General features: G+C 37.1%; 1 protein-coding gene across 4 annotated transcripts in view; it reads left to right on the top strand.

The window, feature by feature from the left end:
- The window catches only part of CNTNAP4 (contactin associated protein family member 4), a 256,407-nt gene that overhangs the window by 163,167 nt on the left and 69,460 nt on the right, over positions 1–23,780 (top strand). For 3 of the 4 annotated variants that reach the window (XM_030470203.1, XM_030470204.1, XM_030470205.1), the window contains 6 exons: positions 4,126–4,323; positions 4,498–4,682; positions 6,732–6,875; positions 9,260–9,521; positions 15,544–15,693; positions 19,737–19,908. In XM_030470203.1, coding sequence (XP_030326063.1) covers positions 4,126–4,323; positions 4,498–4,682; positions 6,732–6,875; positions 9,260–9,521; positions 15,544–15,693; positions 19,737–19,908 — 1,111 coding nt within the window. The remainder of the gene's footprint in view (positions 1–4,125; positions 4,324–4,497; positions 4,683–6,731; positions 6,876–9,259; positions 9,522–15,543; positions 15,694–19,736; positions 19,909–23,780) is intronic. The other variant, XM_030470206.1, reaches the window with a different exon arrangement.

Consider the following 23,780-nt stretch of genomic DNA (forward strand, 5'->3'; position numbering starts at 1 on the left):
CATTTATTTCACAAATGTACCTTTCAAGGGTAATTACCTTTTTCTTCTTTACTTATGAACTGTAAATACTCTACAAGTTTTTTATATTGTTATCTGTTCCTTTGTGTGTGTCTTGCTCAATCTGCACTGATTTTGACAGATATTACTGGGATAAAATCAGCAATCAGTTCCCTTCCCTTCCCTTCCCTTCCCTTCCCTTCCCTTCCCTTCCCTTCCCTTCCCTTCCCTTCCCTCCCCTCCCCTCCCCTCCCCTCCCCTCCCCTTCCCTCCCCTTCCCTTCCCTTCCCTCCCCTCCCCTCCCCTCCCCTCCCCTTCCCTGCCCTTCCCTTCCTTTCCCTTCCCTTCCCTGCCTTGCTTTATCTTTCCCTTCCTTTGCCTTGCCTTGCCTTGCCTTGCTTTTTGCCTTTTCCTTCCTTGCCTTGCCTTGTCTTGCTTTTCCCTTCCCTGCCTTGCCTTGTCTTTTGCCTTTTGCCATGCCTTGCCTTTTGCCTTTGCCTTACCTTGCCTTGCCTTTTGCCTTGCGCCTTTTGCCTTGCCTTGCCTTGCCTTTTGCCTTGCTTTGTTTTGCCTTTTGCCTTGCCTTGCCCCTTGTTTTTCCCCTTGCCTTCCCTTTTCCTTTCCCCTTTCCGTACTCCTTTCCCCCAAATAAACTGAAACTATGTAATGCTGATAGGAATTAGTCATAAATAGAACTTAGATTTCACTGCAGTACTGTCATGTAGCAGTGACACTGAGTCTACCTTTAAACATACTCATTAGGACTATGAACGTGTGTGAGTGAGAAAGCATACATTTATAATGTAATAACGAAATTTCCACAGCATTACTCTTTTCTTCACCTGTAAAACTTAGAAGTTTTTTGTTTTGTCTAGTGTAGTACAAAATCAGGGAGGTTAAAGGAGCTGATTCTTTCCCACTATTCCACTCTTATGAGACCCCACCTGGAGCCCTGCATCTGACTCTGGGATCTCCAGCACAAGAAAGACATAGACCCTTCAGAGTGAGTCCATAGGAGGTCCGTGAAAGTAACCAGAGGGCTGAAACAACTCTCCTATGAAGAAAGGCTGGGGTTGTTCAGCCTGGAGAAGGTTCAGAGAGACCTTATTGTGGCCTTTCAATGATTAAAGAGAGTGTATAATAAAGATGGAGAAAGATTTTTTTTCCCAGGTCCTGTAGTGACAGGACAGTAATAGTTTTAAACTGCAAGATTTTAGATTTAGATTGAACATAAGGAAGAATTTATTTGTTTTTTAATGTTGAGGGTGGTGAGACACTGGAACAGGTTGCCCTGAAAATTTGTGGATGTCCCACTCATTGGAAACACTCAAGACCAGGTTGCATGGGGCTTTGCGCAACCTGCCCTAGTGAAAGTTTTCCTTGCCCAGGGCAAGGGCATTGGAACTAGATGATCTTTGAGAAGTCCCTTCCAACCCAAACTATCATATGATTCTATGCTATGACAATGTCCCTTTCAGTGTGTTCACAACTCCCCTCATTGCAGATGTTGAAGGCCCCCTATCTGCCTGTCTGGCCTGCCTTCTAGGGAGGTTTGTTGCTTGCTAGGGACATGGATTCAGGACATTGTGGAGAGACTGTTGAGGTTTGTCTATCCTTCAGATTATCCCCCTCTGCTGCATCAACAGTACTGCCAGGGGTGATCTGGTGGGTATCACACATGTCTACATGACTCTAGGGGAAAGAGCATAGGGTCTCAGATGTCATTTTCCTTGTTCTTTCTGACAAGAATTAAGAGATTGAGGAGGACTGCGTGGATCCTTTGGATCAACAGCTAGTTGTGCTGCTGGTGTCAGCAACAATTTTCCAGATTTAACAACCTTAGGGCACTCTGAGGATCAGGAGTGCTAAGAAGAAACAGAATCCATCTGACCATGCAAAACCGCCTGTTCCAACAGACTGGCCAACCTGGAGAGGTGAACTCTAAACTAGGAATGATAGGGGAGAGAGGTGATGGACAAAATCAAGTGAGGAAGTGATGGACTGGACTGAGAACCAAAAGCTTCAGGGCAGTGTGAAAAGGCGAGATAGTGGAAACAACAAACCAGGGCTGAACAGAAAGCACTTGAGCATCTGAAGTCCAAACGTTAAAATAGAGAAGTGCTGCTGCGAGGGCGACATTTTTTTCAGAGAAATCAACAGAAGTGGATGCCTTTCTGAAGTGCCTACGTGTTAGTGCACACAATATGGGTAACATAGAAAATAAATTGAGTTCTTTATGTATTTGAAAGACTAGAAATTCATCACGACTATGAAGACACAGTGGAATAGCTCACGGCTGGTGCGGTGCCATAGATAGATACAGGCCCTTTAGAAAAGACTAGCCAGGTCAATGAGGAAAGGCAGTTAACATTTGTGTGAGCAAGCAGCAGGGGTGCATGGAACTCTGCCTGGGGACAGATGATGTGAGGGCTGAGAATTTATAGATCAGGATTAGAGGACAGACTATAGGTGGTGGCATTGTGGCAGATATCTATTACTGACAGCCTAATATGGGGGAAACAGATGAAGCTGGAAGAAGACGAAGGTTCTTCGCACAACTGGAAGAAGACTAAGGTTCACAGGTGTTGGTACTTATTGCTGACTTTAATCACCCTGGTATCTGCTGATGGGACAACATAACTGTTGCAATCCAGGAGTTTTCTGGAATTTTATAATGATAACTTGCCAGCACAGGTGATCAAGGAGCTGACAAAATCTCTACTCTGTAAACATGAGGGCTCAACTGGCCCTCATGTTGCAAAAAGGAAGAACTGGTGGAGGAAGTTAAAGCTGGGGTAGCTTTGATTGCAACAACCGTGAGACTGTGATGTTCAAGATCCTCAGAGAAGGCAACAAGTCAAATAGGATCACAGCCCTGACCTTCAGGGAAGCAGGCTTTTTCGTGCACAGGGACCTGATTGGAAGAGTGACATGGGAGGTGGTCCCGAAGACAAGAGGGATCCAGGAGGGCAGATTTATTTTCAAGGATCATTTCCTCCAAGCTCAAGAAAGTTCTATTCCAAAAAGCAGGAAATCAAGAAAAAGTAGCAAAGGGTCTGCATGGATAAGCAAGAAGCTGCTAACTGAGTTCAGGAATAAAAAGGAAGTGTCTAAGAGGTGGAAGTAAGGTCAGATGACCCGGGAGGAGTATAAAAACTGTCTAAGCATGCAAGGATGTGGTTAGGAAAACTAAACCACCTGGATTTGAAATTAATAAAGGTTATGGAAGACAAAAAAGAAGAGTTTCCACAGGTGTATCGTCCCTCTTATAATGCACTTAAGAGAGCTAAAGGGGCTGGCCACAGTCATTATGAGGCCACATTTATTTATGTTTGAAAGGTGGCAGTGACTGGGAGAAGTTCCTAAAGACTGGAAGAGAACAAATGTCACTTCTATTGTCCATAAATGCAAGAAGGAATACCTGGGAAACTACAAACTGATCAGCCTTGTTTCAATCCCTGGGAAGGTAAAGGAGCAAATAATCCTAAAACCATTTCCAAACACAGGAAAAAATGAGATTGTTGGAAATAGCATGGATTTATGAAGAGAAAATAATAACTCATCAAACTAATAGCCTTCTACAGAGATATAAGTGATTTGGTGAGTGAAAGGGAGTGTTTGGTATTGATTATCTTGACTTTAGCAAGAGTTTTGATGCTGTATTTGTAATGTCCTCACAGACAACTTGTAAGTACAGGCTGTTCAGGTAGGCGATGAAGTGGACTGAAAACAGGCTGAACTGCATGCTTGAAAGAGTTTTGTTCAGTGGCACAAAGTCAAGTTGCATCTATTCACTTGTGGTATATCCCATGGATTGATACTGGTTTCAATGATGTTCAACACCTTCATTAATGACCTGGATGATGAAGCAGAGTGTACGTTCAGCAAGTTTGCAACCAATAAAAATTTGGAGTACTGATCGACACATCAGAGGGTTTTGTTGCAATTTAGAGGAACCCAGACAGGGTGGTGAAATGGGCTGACAGGAATGCCATGCCATTTAACAAAGGGAAGTGGATCTGGGAATGTTAGTGAAGGACTTCATATCATATTGAAGTAACATGCAAGTGTTTCTTTTAGATATTTCTTTTAGACGTTATACATTATCTTTAATTTCTTTACTTCTAGGGTCCGAGGTGGTTGGCTTTGATGGGAAAAGTTGTCTAATTTACACATTTAATCAAAAACTCATGAGTGCACATGTGATTTCTCTGAAGTTTAAGACAATGCAAAGTGATGGAATTCTCCTCCACAGAGAAGGACAAAATGGAGACCACATCACCCTGGAATTAATTAAAGGGAAGCTGTCCCTACTCATTAATTTAGGTAACAGCTACAGTATCATAAAATCTAATATAGTTATTAGGTATTATTTGACTAAAACTTCTTTCAATTTATTAAGTTGATTTTAATGTATAGAGCATGATAAACTAGCAATATCTATTAGAATAATTATTTTTATATGGAATTAATAGTTTGTTGTTTTTTTTTTCTTTCAAGGTGATACTAAAACTCATCCTTCTAATGCCCAAATTAATATTAAACTGGGCAGCCTTTTGGATGATCAGCAGTGGCATTCTGTTCTCATTGAGCAATTTAACAATCAAGTTAACTTTACAGTGGATAAACACACTCATCATTTTCATGCAAAAGGAGAGTTCAATTATTTGGACCTTGATTTTGAGGTGTGAAAATTACTTTTCCATTATTATCGTTATTAACTTTGATATGTAAAGGCAGTGAAATGAGCAAAGGATATAGAACATAAAGAAGTTTGTAGTGTTTATGACTGGCGATTTTCTGTCTTATAAAAGACTAAATCAAAGAAAACGAGATGTTCTTAAATTACTAATGCTCCACTAGACTTCCAACTAAAAATTTTCAAAAGACCATCTTTTTGATCTCAGAATTCATTTTAATGTCTTTGTTTCAGTAGTGCTGCAAATGTGGAAAATGTATCTAGAAAAATATATAGAAATTATGTTCTATACAAACATATATAGAAAAATATAGAAAATGCAAGGAATGAACCCCAACTCTAAGTAATCAGTTTATGGCTTGATGGAAATTACAATAAATCAGCATAAAATCATTTTAGAAATGTTTATATTAAAACTTCAATTCCTGTTAAATCTGTCACATGTACTGTGAAAAAATCATGTTTACATGTATGGTAGATTCATGAAAAGGAGTAGATGTAATTTGCTGTGAGAGTTTCCCACCTATGGTTGAAAATAGCACTGTTTCATAGTTGTAATGTGATGACTAGCTGCTTTATGTTTTCCCCTGTCCTGTTTGTTGGATGAGAAAATGAGTGATAGAGCAGAATGTCTGGAGCCTGCAGATCTAAATTACTTTATTCTACTCATTCGAGTTTTTAAGCAGTTTAGAGTAAGATTGCATGCTGTTCTGTGTCTGCATTATCCCATTTCAAAAATATCGTTCACAAGATTAAAGTCATGATTCTGCTTTAAATTTCTAAATCTAAACTACAATGCCAAGGCTTGGAGGATCATTTGAATTAAAAAGAATAAAAAAAAAAAAAAAAGGGGGGGGGGAAAAATGCTAGTTTTAACTGATTAGCAAATAGATATATTTTACTAACCCCCCCATATTGTAAATTAATTTTTCCTCTCTTCCACATACTGTAGTTTGAAGTATGTGTTACAAATACAGAGGAGAAAGGAAAGCAGAAGCTGGAAAAAAGCCTAAAAGCATCCAAAAAATTATGAACCACTGTATTTACAATTGCATTTTTTACTATAAAAATTTCTTAATTTAATAACTGAATTAAACATGATTTTTTTAATAAAATGATTTTAAATATCGAGTGAAATTTCAAAATTAAAAGAGAAATAATTTAAAATTACCTTTTCTACAATGTCAAGCAAAATAACTTTGAAATGAGTGAGTTCAAAAGTTCACTTAAATTGACATCCTGTATCTGATAATGCCCAAGAGTGGAAATATAGACAAGAGCATAATTCAGATCACCCTTGTGTCAATGCTTTTCTAAAATAATCTACTGTTTTCCAACAGTTTCTGCCTCAGGGACTTATTAAGACAGAGTGATATTCTTGAATTTAATAGCTGTCAATAGATTTTTATTTTTATTAAATCTTCCAATCTCTTTCTGAACCAAAGGAAACATACACCATCACATCAAGCAACCGCACAGCCTAAGCATTTTGAAAGGGAAAAAGTTATCTCTTTTCATTTGTTTTCAATCTGCCCTAGAATAATTTAATTTGATGCATTCTTGTTCTCCACTATGGTAGTTATAATATACACACAGTGGAGAAGTCAGGCTCAAATTTCCTAAAGAAGTTGTTAACGAATTCTCTTCTCCCTCTTCGCACTGTCCAGCATGGTCTATATGCACTGGGCTTTGTTCTTCTTCTCCCTCTTGGTTTTGCAGCTATAGACCCTGAGAACTAATAAGACTATAGTAAGACTGTTAAAAGCAAGCAACTGTTAAAAGGCATCCTCAGAAAAAAAAAAAAAACCCAAACAAAAAATAACACGTTTCAGAATATTTTCATGTGTACATATGACTGAATATAACCTAGTTTTTGTTAGCCAGTTCTTTTAATATGTAGATGTGATACAAGGAAAGAGCCAAGAAATAGCTGATTCATTTCTGGCCAATCTTTGACTTCTGATCTTATGTTATTGGCTACTTCATTCTTAGAAAATTACTTAATAGTATCATTGATTTCTCTTCTCTTTCTAAGCTCAGCTTTGGAGGGATGCCAGTGCCTGGAAAATCAGATATATTGTCACACAGGAACTTTCATGGGTGTTTTGAAAATATTTATTATAATGGAGTGAACATTATTGACCTGGCCAGGAGGCATAAGTCTCAGATCTACTTTGTGGTAAGAGATTCATAGTTAAGAAAGAATAAATAAGTAAAATAAGAAGAAAAAGACAACAACCACTTTCATATGCAGTATGATAGTGCAGGATGTATTTTATTCTTCAGCGCTTTAGCAGATATTTAGGTGTGTGTGATATCTCACTGTTTTGTGGTATCTCACTGTTGTGCATGTACAAAAGTAAAATAAGACGTATTTGAAGTAATTGAAGGTCTGGCTTTGAGTTCTGTACCTGACTAGTAAGAACACCAGCAGTACATTTTAAAAGCCTTCTGTTGCTGAGGACACTGAACCACTCTGTTTTCTCCAGAGCATTATAATTTTGGTAGATAAGTTCTGCTTGTCATTCATATTGCCCATTGTCTGAAGAGCTATACCTTAGGCTAGTGGGTTTAGAGTGTTTATTGTGAAATGGCCAACAGCTCTATTAGCCAAATTGCTGCCTTTTAGAGAAGCAGTTCCAATAGCGAATAGACTTTCTTCTATGTTACAGAAGGTTATCTATATATTTTACTAAGACTTTTGTCGTTCATTTTTATTTTTTTTATTTTTTTTTTTCCAGTAGTACCAGAGACATCTCTATTTGCAATATTTATTTATTTAACAGTAGGATATACAAACTTATGATGGAAACAATCACTTCAAAATAATTAACCAAATATGAAATGCTTTCATGCTCCAAATCTTTTCATTTGGATTTCACTTCTGAATATGAAAGATAAAATTTGGTTCTCTGTTCCAGAAAATATGGATGACAGGCATCTTTTCTTATGTGAAGCTCATCTGAAATATTCCAGAATTAATTAAACTGATACCTCCATATAGTATCCCGTTCATGATGCTGATGGATGTTGGGGAGCAGGTAGTTTCAGGAGGTTCTGTGGGAACTAGTGAAAGGGGAACTATGAAACTATTGTCATAGGAAATATCATCATCTTTATCTCAAGTAATTGAAACTGTTGTGGTACTTTCAGAACTCTTTAGGAAGTGTTTTATAACATATCTATGTTACAATAGAATCCTTGTTAAATAGCCACTTTACTGGTCTGATACAATATCAGGCAGCTGTCCAGATAACACAGAAGGGGAATCTGCAGATGGTAAGCTTTTAGCATTTGACAGGGTTTATTAATCTGATGACTGCCTTTTCACTGGATCAGTTCAGTTGACAATTCATTTCTCTACAGCTGAGTTCATAGCACAGAGCTTTTATCTATTTATATTTTTCTCTTGAAGAAAAATAAATCTAGATAAAATTTAATGTCTTACCATGCCAGGGGCTAGAAAGTATTTTTCTTAAATTGATTTTTTTAGCTTTTTACTATAAGGTAAAAGTTTTATGTATGTTCAAAAGTTTAAAAGTTCTTTGTGTTGAACACAATATACTTTGAATTCTAAAGACGTTAATCTTTCAGTAATCTTATTTACAGAACAAATTAGAGTTCAAAGGGTGCCAGCAAGTCATATTGTGCACTATCAAGAGTCATAATGTATCGACTAACTCTTACACCAGATGCAAAAAATGCATTATTCCCTTTCCAGTCTTACCTATATCACTCAGTACAACCATAAATGCAGGTTAAGCTCAGGGTTTGTCAATGAACTCATCCACAAGTATATTTAGGTACCCAAGAACCAGTGATTTCAGAAGCAGTCAAGCACAAAATAAAGTCTAGGTACCTAAATGCAACTCATTATCTGGTCCATATGGCCGCTCTTGAAAACATGTTTCCTTTTGATTTATGAAGTATGTGTTTTACATTTATGAGTAGCAAGAGTTTATATGTGGAACTTTTTCTATTTGTGGAAACAAATACTGGGGACAGTGCACATCTCCAGTTGCATTGATTTAGAAAGACTGCTGCTTGGTTTGCTAAAATGATTTTTTTTTTTTCTCAAATTTAACACTGCCTTAAACAATCAGTAACCAAGCTTAACATCTTTTTCTGCATGCTAGGATTTAGACCCGTACAAATATTTGTACCAAACTTTGCATTCAGTGACATTTTATCTGATGTTCATAAATTTGCCAAGTCCCTAAAGCCTCCAGAGGCTGAACCAAAATAGAAAGAAAGCAGGTCTGTCTAACTCCTGAAGTACCATTAAATCACCCATGTAAATTAGGATTTTACCTCATTCTCTTGGTCCTTGCCACTGTCTGCTCACGCAGATATGTCTATTCTGGTCAAACAGCTAGATAAACATTTCTCAAACTGATGATGTTCTTACATACTCATACATGATTTTTAGATGAACACATTCCAGTGTTACAAATATTAGGTTCTATGCACAATGTTTTGAAACTCTGTAGTTTCCATAAAAAGTGCTCATGACTTTTCTTCCCTGAATGTTCCTAATGACATATTTCTTTCATTTATTTCTAGGGCAACATATCCTTCTCATGTTCAGAGCCACAGGTGGTTCCTGTGACTTTTTTGAGCCCCAGTAGTTACCTGGCACTGCCAGGCACATCAGGGCAAGATGAAGCATTCGTCAGTTTCCAGTTTCGCACCTGGAACAAGGAGGGACTTCTATTATCTAGTAAAGTACACCAGGCTTCAGGTGGTTTCCTTTTATATCTGAGTGATGGGAAAGTTAAAATCAGTCTTCATAAACCAGGAAAAGCGCTGAGTGACATCACCGCAGGTAACAGAAATTCAGTAAAAAAAAAAAATAAAATCCGAGATTCCTATACAGAAAAAAGGTTATTATGGTTATTATTAAGTCATTCAAATTAGTACCTACATTCTTGACAAGTTTTATGACTAGTATGTGTGTAACTCTGCTTTATGTGTGTGAATTTTAATACCAAAGGTTTATAAATACTTTCTCTTCTCACAAACCCGTTTCCATGGGGTTTTTTCCCCATGACTGAGTAGAAATTACTTGCAGTAATATAGACTGCAAAGGAGAGTCATTTGTATGTGTTTACATACATGTATATGCACTAGATGTGAAAACAGCAAGACTGTTGGTCCAGCCAGGAATCTCCGTCTTTCCTGAAATGTGAGACCAGGACAGAGCTGACATCATCTCTATGTTTCACAACTTTTAAAATAGTGGTGAAAAGCAGTAACATCAGCATGTGATAATATCAATACCTTTATCTAACAGTACTTCATCAGTAGTATACTATGCTCTGACATTCCATGCACCACAGCCTCCTCGGAGTTTCTTGTCCTTTATGTAAACAATTGAATTTTGCTTCTTTCTTGCAGAGGATAAAATTGTCATTACAAAGAATGTATGAACATGAGGAAATTAGGCTGGGATTGGCGTGGTTTCTGTATGGAATGATATTAGAAAGACCTAATAGCTGGAGGAATATACCCTAGAAGCAATGGATAATTTGGCTGCAAAAAACACAGTGATGATATCCAAAGCATCAGTTATTCCTAGGTTTATTTTGAATGGTACACAATCATATATTTCATAATCATAAAGCAGGATTATCAGTGAAAATGAAGCCAAGTTAGTTCCAGTAATGTAATACATAAACTGAATTAACAGGTGAATAACAACTGCATTTTCCTTTGGTACTTAGAAAGCAAGTTAAGGATTTGAATGTGTGAAGAACACCTTGTACAGGATATATTCATTGGAGTGATAGGAACAAACCAAACGTGTATTTTAGGGGAGTTCTCAAGCCAGAATATAGAGAGTTTAATGATGTTCTTTACTGTTAGTTTGCCTTGGGCAAGAACACAGACAATAAGTAAGTGAAGAAGTTACTGACATAAAAATAAATTATAAATAATAAAATAATTCGTAAAATAAAAAGAAAAAAAAAAATCCATAAAAAGTAAAGCCTCCAAATCTATTGCAGACCTCACAGAATTTAAAAAGTTATGTAAAAGAGGGAGAAATTTCCACAAAAAATGTATACTTGGTATACAAAAAAATAAGAATTACTCACTGATTTATTCATAAATCATGTGCTTGGCAGTGTAAGGCAGGCAAAAAGAACAAAGCACAGCCAAACAGAGCAAAGAAACAGCCACAGGATTTGAAGATGAGACCCCTTGATCTTAGTTCTGTGCTTCTATTTCTTTTAGATTGATTCCTTACTTCAGTTCCTGATACCAAATGAAAATTCCTTTGATGGGGGAAAAAAGGAAAAATAAAAAAGTTAAACCTAACTCTGAAGCTCTTTCTGTTTCTACAGGTGTATAATGATTAAAAATAAAATTTTAATCAGTTGATTATTTCAATTCAGGAAAAGGCTCTAAGCCAGTAATGACCACAGATAATGTTGAAATTTACGTAAAATACTTTGATCCTGTTTCTGTGGCTGATAACAGGATCAGCCCTGGTATTTGTTGTAGTCTAAAATAACTGATGCTCAGAGCACCATTTTAATGACAAGAGGTTTCCCTAGGCTCACCATTCGAAAATGTCGATTCCTTAGTAAGAATGTCAGTGGTACATAGTTAACAGTGATGAATTTGGCTTTTGGGAGCTATTGCAATTGCAGTTCAATTAGGTGATGTATACTATTGCCGTGCAACGTCATTTTAACAGACCAGCTGAAGGCGGGGGCAGTTTGAACAGCTGTAGACTTGAACACAGAGCATTTTATTCAATTTCAAAGTTGGAACACAATACATAATATATTAACTGAAACAACCCAAAATAAATCTTGACACTACAGTGAAACAGAATTTAGTGTTTTCATGCTATGCTAAGCTTATTCTTCATAAAGTTTAACAGGAAGAATTGTGTTTGTCTTGGTAAGGACAGAATATACTGCAAAACCATCTTATTCTCTTATGAGAAAGAAGTTATCTAGTAAAACCATGTAGGGAACTTTTTCTAGAGTTTTTTAAGTGTTTATTGTTACACTCACTGAAGCAATTCTAGTCTGCCTTTGGAGATTGAGTGATTAAATTATGGATGGCTGGACAGGTTTGTTCAGTCCTACAGGCAAGGACTTATGACCTGACTTTCACACACACACAAACAGACACACACACACAGACACACATGCACAAACACACACATCCAGTTTGATAATTAAATCAGAGTATATTTCTTTTTGCACAGCTCTTAAATTCATTATCATGCTTTTTAAAGATTTCTTCAACCATATAAAAACAAGGAGAATGACACGTTAACTCTTGAGTAATTGAATTATAATAAGCTGCATCCTTTTACAGAATAGTTGTTTAATATCTTTCCTTTGTAGCCTCTTTTGTAAGCTAGTCATCAAATATTCACAAAGGAACAACACAGATAAAAAAAAATAACAGAAAGTCAATTCATGTTGAATTATGAGACTAAATTACAACATGTATAAATGTTTGAGTTCTTATTACTTAGTTTCTTCATATGACCCTGTCTTTCTAAACAGCTTTTAATTTCTATGCAGCTTTTAATTAAGTGATGTTAACAATCATTGCATTTGGTGGTTATTCTTCAGACTAATCTATACATTACTTTCCCTAAACTGGTTTTTTGTTTATTTGTTTATTTCTCACTGATCTAATAAATTATATTCATTGTATTTTATATATGTGTCCCTAAGGTTGTATGTCATTGTTCTGCAAGACAACCCACAGACCACTTTTTTTTAGTATTTAGATATTAAAATAATGAATGTACTACTAATGAGTATAAATGGATATCTTGTAATAACTAGCTTTTTATGTGCTAAAAGTTTAAGTGCTATTCTTTTCCTCACTTGTTTCTGGTAAAGCATTTTAAAACTCTCAGTAGAACACCAGATATGTGTTTTTCAGATGGAATGGAAATGTTGGCCTCCACTATTTTGATGTCATACCTCTCCTTGGCTTTGCATAAGCAAATGTGAATTTAATCAAGTTTCTCAATTCAATGGCTATGACGAGCTTTTTTATCAGCTTTTACTCGCTCACAATAGCGTTCCTCAGTCTCCAGACTTAATGAAAGGGACTTTTGGAAAGACTTAACTTGAGCTATATAAACATAGCTTAGTATCTCTAATCATGCCAGGTGTATGAAGAGGAGATTAAATGTCCGTCCCAAAACCATGTAGTGGGTCAGTGTGATAAACTATAGCGAACAAACCAAAAAGTGCAAAATTCATATAATCAATTTTCCAGAAACCAAAAAATGTATCTGCTTCAGTCATTCATTCAATTTCCTTCTTCATGCCTTACCTACCTTTAAAGTTAAATATTTCAGTATTTAGAATATGGCTTTCTCATCAGAAGTTATTGAAACAGGATGCAAACTTAAGAATTAAAAGCAGTTATACTTGCAACAATTGAAATAAAATTACAGAACTTATTGTTATATTTCAAATCTTCAAGAATGACAGGGGTAGTGGGATTGAGTGCATCCTCAGTAAGTTTGCTGATGACACTAAGGTGAGTGGTGCTGTTGATTCACTAGAGGAAGGGATGCCATCTAGAGGGACCTTGGCAGGCTAGAGGAGTGGGCCCACGTGAACCTCATGAAGTTCAACAGGCAAAGTGTGAGGCTTGCACCTGGGTCAGCACAATTACCACTCTTAATACAGACCCTGGGGATGAATGGATTGAGAGCAGGCCTTCAGTGACATACTTAGCTGTATGGTGGATGAAAAACTGGATATGAGCTGTCAATGTGCACTTGCAACCCAGAAAGTGAATTGTATCCTGGGTTGCATAACAAGATGCATGGCCAACACGTCAAGGGAAGTGATTCTCCCCCATTATGCGCTTTCATGAGACCCCACCCGGAGTCCTGCATCCAGCTCTGGGCTTCCCAGCTGAAGAAAACCATCGGCCTGTTGGGATGGGTCCAGAGGAGGCCTAGAAAATTGACCAGAGGGCTGGAACACCTCTTCTATGAAGAAAGGCTGAGAGTTGCTCAGCCTGGAGAACAGAAGGCTTTAGGAACATCTTATTGTGGCCTTTCAATGACCTATAGCTGGAAGTGTTCAAGGCAAATTGTATGAGGCTTTGAGCAACCCGGTCTAGTGGAATGTGTCCCTGCCCGTGGCAGCGGGGTTGGAGCTAGATGATCTTCAAGGTCCCTTCCAACTCAAAACATTCTATGATTCTATGATCGTATGATTTTATGATTGTATGATTCTATGATTCTATGAATAAGGATGGAGAGTTATTTTTTTTCCCAGGGCCTGTACTGACAAGACAAAGGGTAACAGTTTTAAATTGAAAGAGATTAGATTTAGGTGTGCTACCCCCGGAAATGTTCAAGGTCAGGCTGTATGGGGCTTTCAGCAACCTGACATAGTAAAAGTGGTCCTTGCACATAGGAGGGAGACTGGACTGGATATCTTTAAAGGTTCCCTTAGGCCCAAATTATTGTAGGATTTTATGATTGCTAAAGGAAAAATTGCTAAATCACATATAGCAGAGATGTGATTGAGGAAAACTTCATTCACCTGAAATACCTCTAACAATAAAAAACCTACTTGCTTAATTTTAGAGATCAGATGAAAGAAGCTAGAGCTTTTTGTAGCTGAGGATGGAGGCTATAAAGAAGGCAATATGTAGGAAAATGTTTCTTTTTTTTGATTATTCTTTCAAACCACTAATATTAAAAACAGTGTGACAAGTAACTTTATAGAATATGTATAGTCTATGCTATAAGATTTATCTCTTGATTGTATGCTGATCCTGTCTTTAGACAGTTAACATACGGATCCTTATTGTGATGTAATTTAGCTATTTGAACCTTCTCATCTTCTTATTTTTACTTTTTTCTTTCTGTTTGAACTAATCAGTTAACTGGTGAACTATTTCTTTACAAGATACAATATACAAGACATTCTAGAGAGAGTATATGAATACATGAAATTTCAGGAAGGAAATCACAGATCACAAATCATAGGTGCTCTGCAGTAAAGAAAAGATTTCACATAATTCTAAGGTGGTATTGTTTGTTCTTCACCAAGAGAAGTATTTTTGTTCTGAAGAACACTCTAAAACATGGCTGACCTAGAGCACTTCTTAAGGATAATAATGTGCTTACATATTGCCCTATAAAATTTATCTAAGAGAATATATCCAAGTGCTTTCCAGAATTAGGACTTTAGATTTATTGCTGTGTTGGATCTTACACCTATAGAGTCCAAGGTAATGTAAAGTGCTGTTAGAGGCTACATTTTCAGAAATTTTTCCTATACCTTTCCAATAAAAGAGACAACTAAAAGAAAAATAATTTTGTGACATTGGTATGACTGTTGCTGAAGCTTTTAGCAGGATTTTACTTTTTGAGTGGGTTCTAATATAATGTCTATGTTTTATTTTGAAAGATGAAGAAATCCTTTGTAACAGTGAAGTAAAAATGTGTATTACATGTAAAATACTGTATCAGCTGTCATGATATCTTAATGACACCCTTCTTAGATTGGAAGGGTATTTTTTATAGCTACCACTTTAAATGGATGTATTACTTGCATGTATTACTGATAATTAGGTGTATTACAACAGTAAGGCTTATTCACTAAAGTACTTTTATATTTGCTTTATCAGATGTGAGCAAGGCAATGGACAAAGGTTCTATCTTCACAAAGGACATTTGTGGTTTTTACTAATTTTCCTTTCACTATCATGTGGGGTTTTTATATGGGCTATGATTATTCTACTGATATCTCCTCCTTTCGAGTCTATATAACATTCAGGTAGTATAACAAATAATGGATGTTTATACTTCATCTTGCTTTTTATTTTCCTTCCAGGTGCTGGATTAAATAACGGCCAGTGGCATTCTGTATCCTTCTCTGTCAAAAGGAATCGTATTAGTGTAATAGTGGACAATGATGTGACCGCATCTGCTCATGCCTCCATATCTCTGCAAATTTATTCAGGAGATTCTTTCTACTTTGGAGGTGAAATATTTTCATTTATGCTGGTAATATCCAACAGTTAAACATATTTTTTTTTTCTGACATATCTGATCAAATAACATAAATTATTTGGCTTGCCTTAAGTCTTTGCCTAGCTTGGATATCTCTCAAATGATCCAGTTTTCAGGCACTGCTATGATATTTTTGAGGTTGTGTTTCCTTAGAATTTTGTTGTGTTGTCTAGAATAATATGCAACCCTAAGTCCTTGGTCACTTTTCTGAACACAATTTTCTGGAATCATACTCTGATAATTGAATATAATCTAGTTGACAATCAGACAGACACACAAAGGTCTTGCACATGTATTGTGTATCTAAATCAATTTTTCATTAGAATCTTCCACTGGGATGATTTCAAGTTTTCAGCTTAAGTTAGTGCCTACTTACTTTTGCAAATATCCTCATAACAGAAACTCTTAATTTTATATTTTCTTCTTTTACTACAATGACACAGCTTTCCCATGTTTGAGGAATATAACTTGTGCCTAAAACCTACATTTTGATATCTTCATTTCCCTAACAATATTAACAATTTTCTGTCACCAAGAGATTTTGTCATTAATCAAATATATTGTTACTGATCGATAGATTAGAGCAGGTTGTAATGTCTAGGTCAGTTGGGAATGGACTGCATAATAGCAATGTTAAACAGCATCCAAATACATTATTCTACACTAGCCTAATGCTTCATCTCTTTGTAGCTTAGGAATTAATAACTGAACTATTTTTTAATATAACAATTCTCAGGTTTCTGAGAAAACTTAAAAATGTATACAAAACCCTAAATGAATATGGACCAAGTCATTGTCCACAGATCAGTTCACTTGAATCAACCGGTTGTAAAAAAATTTAATATTCACAAGAAGACCATAAATATAGGAATTATTACGTGAGCATCCATGTGACATTTCACATCTTACATCTGGCCTTCTCTACTAAAAACACCTCTTGAGCTGGCTGATAATCAGAGAAAGGTATAGAATATTGGCCTGAAGAACCAAAAAAAACTGTTTGTTTTTTTTTTTTATTTATGTTATTTTTTATTTTTATTATTTTCCTTCTATGTTTCTCCAAGTTCCCAAAAATCTCATTAGGTGATCTGCACCATTTCAGCGTTGATGGCACAAGTGAACAGAACAGGAGGGATTTGGGCAGTTGCAAAAACCAGCAAACTTCAATTAAGTTGTACAAGGACATTTCTATTTATCTTTTAGAGGGTGGAAGGGACAAATTAATTCCAAGAACACTGAAAGCACTAACTGCGTATCATCCCCTCATTGTCTCTGATTTCAGCTCTGTAGCTGAAATCAGCAGCTTGAGCATGTCATACAAACTCTGGGAGAACTAATAGAAGGTTTCTGAGTTTAGAAAACTGTTTATTAAAATTTTATGGTATATACCACTGTTAAAATGCAGACAATGCATTTTGACTTTCTTTCTAAATTTACATGAATATTTACCTTGTTTCTATATGCTGGTTGTTAAAACATGAATATCAGCCTTCCAGGATAAGTTTTCTGGGGACATGATTGTCAGTTTTCTTGTTTTAATGAACGCAAAGTATGCAAGAAATGTGTATCCTTAGCTAGGAAAACGTGTAATAAACATGAAATTACTTTAGCTTTATGTCAGCACAATTTTCAGTCATGCCATCATCAAGGATATACTACCTCTCCCTGTTCTGGGAATAACAACTCATTGCAACTACAAGGGCAAAAAAAGATTGTTTTTTAATACACAAATACAGTAAATATCATTATTAAAGGATTTCTTACTATCTTTAGTATCTGCCCCACAATTAAAAGCAATCCCAGTTTTATTAATATTAATGATATTGCCTTTCTTCTAATATAACTAGCAGACAACTTTTACAAACAGACACACTCAAAAAATCTGAAATATGATTTTGTGGAATAGCTACAAGATATAAACTTCGTCTGCCTGTTCTGGATTTTTTGTTCTTTTTTCTTCATCATGACCTCCAGTGCAAGTACCTCATTTTCAAATGAGTGTTGGATTTTTTCCAGAAATTACAGGCTTTATTTTAGCATTTTACTGTAGAATGCTGTATGTCAATGCCTTTCTGAGGAGTCTGGAACTACAGCGCTCCAGCTATGGTCCCATAAATGTCACACAGAGGGAAGGACCACGTCCTCGGTTCTGCTGGCTGTACTCTTGATAATACAGCCTACAATGCCACTGGCCTTCTGTGCTGCAAGAGCACACTCCTGGCTCATGGTCCACCTTCTGGCCACCAGAACCCCAGCCCTTTGCGGATCTAGGCAGTTATCCTTCAGCTTGGATAGTTGCATGGATTCATTCCATCTCATATTTAAGACCTTAAACTTCTTGTTACTGAACTTCATGGCATTCCTGTCAGTTTGTTTCTTCAGCTTGTCCATGTCCCTCTGAGATGCAGCCCTCCCTTCCAACAGTTGACCCCTGCCCCCAACTCAGTATCAGGCGCAACCATGTTGCAAGTGCACTCTTTCCTATCATCCAGGTCATTAATGAAGATATTTAACAGAATAGCTTTCAGTACTGATATCTGAAGGACGTTTAGTTCACTGATGCGAAGCAGGACTTTGCATCACCAATTGTCCGCTTATCCCACCCATATATCACCAATCTGCTGGTAGGGAGACTGTAGAAAACTATTAGAGGCTTTGCTGAAGTCATGGTGTGCCATGCTCACTGCTCTTCTTTTGTACACAGTGCCCATCATCTCAGCAAATTAAACAAAGAGCTTGGTCCAGCATTATTAACTTTGAAACTAAAGTTACCCAGATACCTTCTTGTCCTTCACATGTTTAGAAATGGCCTCTAAGAGGCTTTGCTCCATGAACTTGCCAAGGATTGCTGTAAGGCTGACTGACCTCTAGTTTCCTGTGTCCTCCTTTTTGCCTTTCTTGAAGATGAATGTAACATCTGCCTTTTCCAGTCATCAAGAAGCCCACCAAATGTCCAGGCCCTTTTGAGAATTAGAATTATAACAGCTTCACAATGATAATGGCAATTGTTCTAAGGACATTGGCCATCTCCCGCAGGTGCCTCTTGGACTCTTTTCTCCTTCATTGTTGGTACTGTGTCTCTTCTTCATGCTCTGCTAGGACATGGGAAGCCTAAGGATTAGTTTTACCAGTGAAGACTGAAGAAAAAAGTCCTTACACAAACCAGTTCTTCACAAGAAACTTGTCACTAGGTGTCCTGCCCTCACTTATTCAAGAGCTCCATGTTTATATCTGCAGGCCTTCTGCCACACTTTCTTAACTATTTTGATATCACTATGGACTTTTCTTGTGCTCCAAAGAGCTTTTTGTTGAAAAAATATCCAGCACTTTTGCTCTCCAAAGCAGTTTCCAATGGGATCCTCAAAGCAGGTCTTGAACAAACCAAAACTGGCTCCTTCGAAGTCGAGGATTGTAATTCTGCTTTTTTTTCTTCCTCTCTTCTCTGTGCATCAAAAGCTCCACAGTCTCATGTTTGCTGCAATTAAGACTGTCCTTGACTTTCACATTTTCAACCATTTCTTCCTTACATAGGAGTAGCAGGTCCAACAGAGGATCACTCCTAGTTAAATCATTGATGACCTGCATCAAGAAATTTTTTTAGTACTTCCTGGAATCTTCTCTACAGCTTGGTAAATTAAAATCATTGTACTTAGTAACTATTTGTTTGTCTTATTTGACTTTAGTGCATCTTGTAAACTAAAGTTTTGTGACTAAGGTAAGTCAGTCAATCTGTTCAGACCTTGATTCCATTCATTGCTTTGGAACTTCTGCTTGAGTTGTCCTTTACTGAAAGTTTTATTGATGCTTTTTCATATATTTTAAAAACAGTAAGACTGCACAGAACTATTTTGTTACAGTTGCACCACCATACCTAATAAGAAGAGCTTCTGGCTAAAGTCTTCCACCCACAAAGTTTACAATACCTGGAGATTATCATAGTTCAGTCTACTTTTGGAATATATAAATTTTTAAATAAAATATTTTCTTCAGCTCCAGGTCTTATGCTTCTTTCAGGCTGCCCTACCACTGGAAACATTTCTGAATGTAATACCTCATTTGGTGGTTTTCAAGGATGCATGCGACTTATTGCCATTGATAACAAAGCAGTGGATATGATCTCAGTTCAGCAAAATGTTTTTGGAAATTTCAGTGACCTTCAGATAGATTTATGTGGCATTATAGACAGGTAAGAAAATAATACTTACTCCTTATTTATTTATTTGAATGTTTTGTTTCCAATACTAAATTAATGACAAAGAACAGAACATTTGCAAAATGGCATACTGCTGCTTCTGTAAGAATTCCAGAATAGAATAAACTCAGTAAACATAGTAGAGCAATTAGATTTCCATGGACTGTGAAAAAAATTAAAGTAACTGGGGTTAAAATTATTTGATGCTTAGGACAAATTTTAAATATCTTATATTCTTTTCAAGTAAAGCTATAGACAAACCCCCTTCTGTGACAGGTAGTCCCGTTCACCCTTTGAAATGCTATGTTCTTTACAGGTTATTGCTGCTTTGTATATTCTACTCATCCAGAAACACAGTACATAGTATTCATCACAGTGAGAGAGCAATCTTTTTTAGACTATGGTCAGAACTAATCTCATAACTTACAATAGATGGTATTAGCATCTATCCGTTGCAGGGAGGTTGGAACTAGGTAATCTTAAGGTCCTTTCTAACCCTAACTATTCTATGATTCTATGATCCAAAGGAGTGTGAGTAGCTGTAGGAGCCCCCTCTGCAGGGAGGAAAGACTATGTACCTTCCTTGAAATTGAAATGCTTTACAGAGACATTGCTGGATTTCAGAATGGAGAAGGCAGAGGATGATCCAAAATGGGTGTTACAGAATGGCAGAGGTTGCTGGCAAGAGCAGACAGGCAAATGGAAATGGAAGAAGAGATTTTCTGCTGTAGACTCAGAAGAATGCAGACATAGGCATTTGTGCAAAGTCTGCTTTAATCCAGAAAAGGTTGCGTCGGACCAAGCTGAAAGGATACACTAAAATGACAAAACAGGCAGGGGAAAGATGCGCTTGTGCTTGCAATCACTTCTACCCCACACCCTAAATTTCTAGTCCTCAAAAGTTGCTATTTTATCTCAAAAAGGCTGGTGTTTGAATTATAAGTCTTCAAAAACTAGGGGTTTTTGGGGAAAACAGTTCAGGCAGACACTGGGATTGGAGTGCTGATCTGCTGGAGGGGAGGAAGGCTTTGCAGAGCTGTCTGGCCGGGCTGGGCCAATGAGATGTGGCCAATTGCATGAGGTTCAACAAAGCAAAGGTCCAGGTCCTGCACATGGGCCACAGCAACCCCATGCAAAGCTACAGGCTGCGGGACGTGTGGCTGAAAAGCTGCTTGGTGGAAAAGGACCTGGGGGTGCTGATTGACAGAGCTGAACATGAGCCAGCTTTTGATTGACTGTTTTGATTGACAGCTGAACATGTGTCCAGGCAGCCAAGAAGGCCACAGCATCCCACCTTGTGTCAGAAATAGTGTGTCCACCAGGACCAGGGCAGTGATCATCCCCCTGTACTTGGCACTGGTGAGGCTGCACCTCGAATCCTGTGTTCAGTTCTGGGCCTCTCACTACAAGAAAGACATTGAGATGCTGGTCCAGAGAAGGGCAGTGAAGCTGGTAAGGTTTCTGGAGAACAAGTCTGACGAGGAACAGCTGAGGGAACTGGGGGTGTTTAGTCTGGGGAAGAGAAGGCTCAGGGGGGACCTTATTGCTCTCTACAGCTACCTGAAAGGAGGATGGAAAGAGGTGGGGGTCGGTCTCTTCTCCCAAGTAACTAGTGATAGAACAAGAGGTAACAGCCTCAAGCTGCACCAGAGGATATTTAGATAGGATATTAGGAAAAATTTCTCTACCAAAAGGGTGGTCAGGCATCAGAACAGGCTTCCAAGGGAAGTGGTGGAATCACCATCCCTGGAAAAGTTCAAAAACTGTGTAGATGAAGCCCTTAGTGACATGGTTTAGTGTTGGACTTCGCAGTCCTGGGCTGACAGCTGGACTTGATGATCTTACACATCTTTTCCAATCTTGTTGATTCTATGATTCTATGAGACCTTCTTCAAGATCATAGCAAATTTCAGGTTCAGTCACACAGACATATTTTTGTGACTTGTTTTCTATTAATACAGCTAACACAGTGTACATCTATCAAGGCTATTATTTTGAAGAAATTCACAATGTCTTATAGATCAAAGACAAAAATAATACTAGTTCTTTGCCTAATTGTTCATAAAAGTTTACAGAGAGAAATCTCCAAAAGGCAGGTAAAAAATCTGCCTACAACGTGATCCTTTCGATTAGGTTTTAATGTGTATTCTCACTGATCTTTGACATCTGTTATGTTTTAAGAATATATACAGTTGCATATATCTAATTCTTTGTGCTAATTTATCCCTTGCTGGGTTAATCCTGACTTTGTAGTAGGCAGAAAGTGTGATAGACGCAACAAAACTGTTTGGCCTCAGTCAAAACATTAGCATATGACATGTTAGGAAAAGTTATTTGGGATGCAACATACATTTACATTTCTTTTTAGCTTCTTGCACTCTACTCCTTTTGACTCATCTTCTCACTTTTCAAACTTCTTTTAGCACCTCCTTCTTCTCCTCTCTGATAGACTTCATGACATTTCCTTCCAGCTTCTAAAGCATTTAGAGCTTTAAAGCCATTAAAGTTGTTTTTTCAACTCTGGAATTGATCTTAGTCAACTTCCATTACACTGCTTGCTTTTTTTGTTTGTAGTATAGAGACAGAATCAGGAACAAAATCAGGTTGAAAAAAATGTAATGTGGAGATCTGCATGTTCTTAGTCAAATACAAAAGAGATGTAAGCAAGATTATGAGTGTAAAATGTCAGTTTATAAAAATCCAGCATTATTTACAATATTCTAAATGTCATAAATAAATGTCATTTTGGGTTTTTTTAAGCAGTGCATCAAATGGGTTTGATTTACTTATATTTTTATCTTGCTGAATTTTTATTGCATAAGAAGACAGTTATCCTTATTTCGTGTCAATACCACTGCCATCCAATTTTTTTTCACTATGGACTTGTGTAAGCCACTTAAATTTCCCAGCCATAGTCTTTTTCAAAGTGTTTTTATTACTTTCTGGCACTGTATTAAGTCCCTCTGGTTTTTTTTGGGTTTTTTTTTTTGAGTTTATGTTACTTTCATAGTTCATCAAAATTATGTGTGGATACTAAAAGAAAAAAAAAAGTCTTTATAGATGGGTTTTGGTTGGTTGGTTTTGTTTTCTCTAAGATTTGCTAATGTTCATTTGTGTCTTTTATCCTGACAATTGCACCTTTCTAACATTAGCTCTGCCACATTCAGTTTTCAGCTCTCAGAATGCTTACCATATGTCTTCCTAATTTACACAAATAGAAAATTAATCCACCTGTTTTTATTAATTTCATTACGCTTATTATCTTTTATTTCAGAATAGACCATTTTTGAAAAGCTTTCCTGGTCTTGTGCCAGCTTGATCCAGGGACTGTTTCTTTCCAGTTTCCTCACACAGTCACATTTCATTTGACATCTGCAGCTTCATGTTTCTCTTTATCAAACGAATTCTACATCTTTCCATAAAACCCAATCGATAAGATACATTCTTCTTTGCCACATTCACATTCTTTACATATATTAAACAATTTCTAATAGGTAATAGCTATCAGAAATTGTAGCTTGAGCTTGAGTACCTCCCATAAGAAGACAGGCTGAGAAAGTCAGGGCTTGAGCACCTCCCATGTGAAGACAGGCTGAGAAAGTCGGGGCTAGTCAGCCTGGAGAAGAGCAGGCTGTGTGGAGACCTCATAGCAACCTTCCAACATCTGAAGGGGGTCTACAAGGATGCTGGAGAGAGACTCTTCATTAGGAAAAAGTGATAGGAGAAGGGGTAACAGGTTCAAACTTAAATGGGAAGTTTAGGTTAGATATAAGGAAGAAGTTCTTTACTGTAAGGCTGGTGAGGCACTGGAACAGATTGCCCAAGGAAGTTGTGAATGCCCTATCCCTGGCAGTGTTAAAGGCCAG

This window comes from Strigops habroptila, chromosome Z (genome assembly GCF_004027225.2).
Source record: "Strigops habroptila isolate Jane chromosome Z, bStrHab1.2.pri, whole genome shotgun sequence".
NCBI lineage: Eukaryota > Metazoa > Chordata > Aves > Psittaciformes > Psittacidae > Strigops > Strigops habroptila.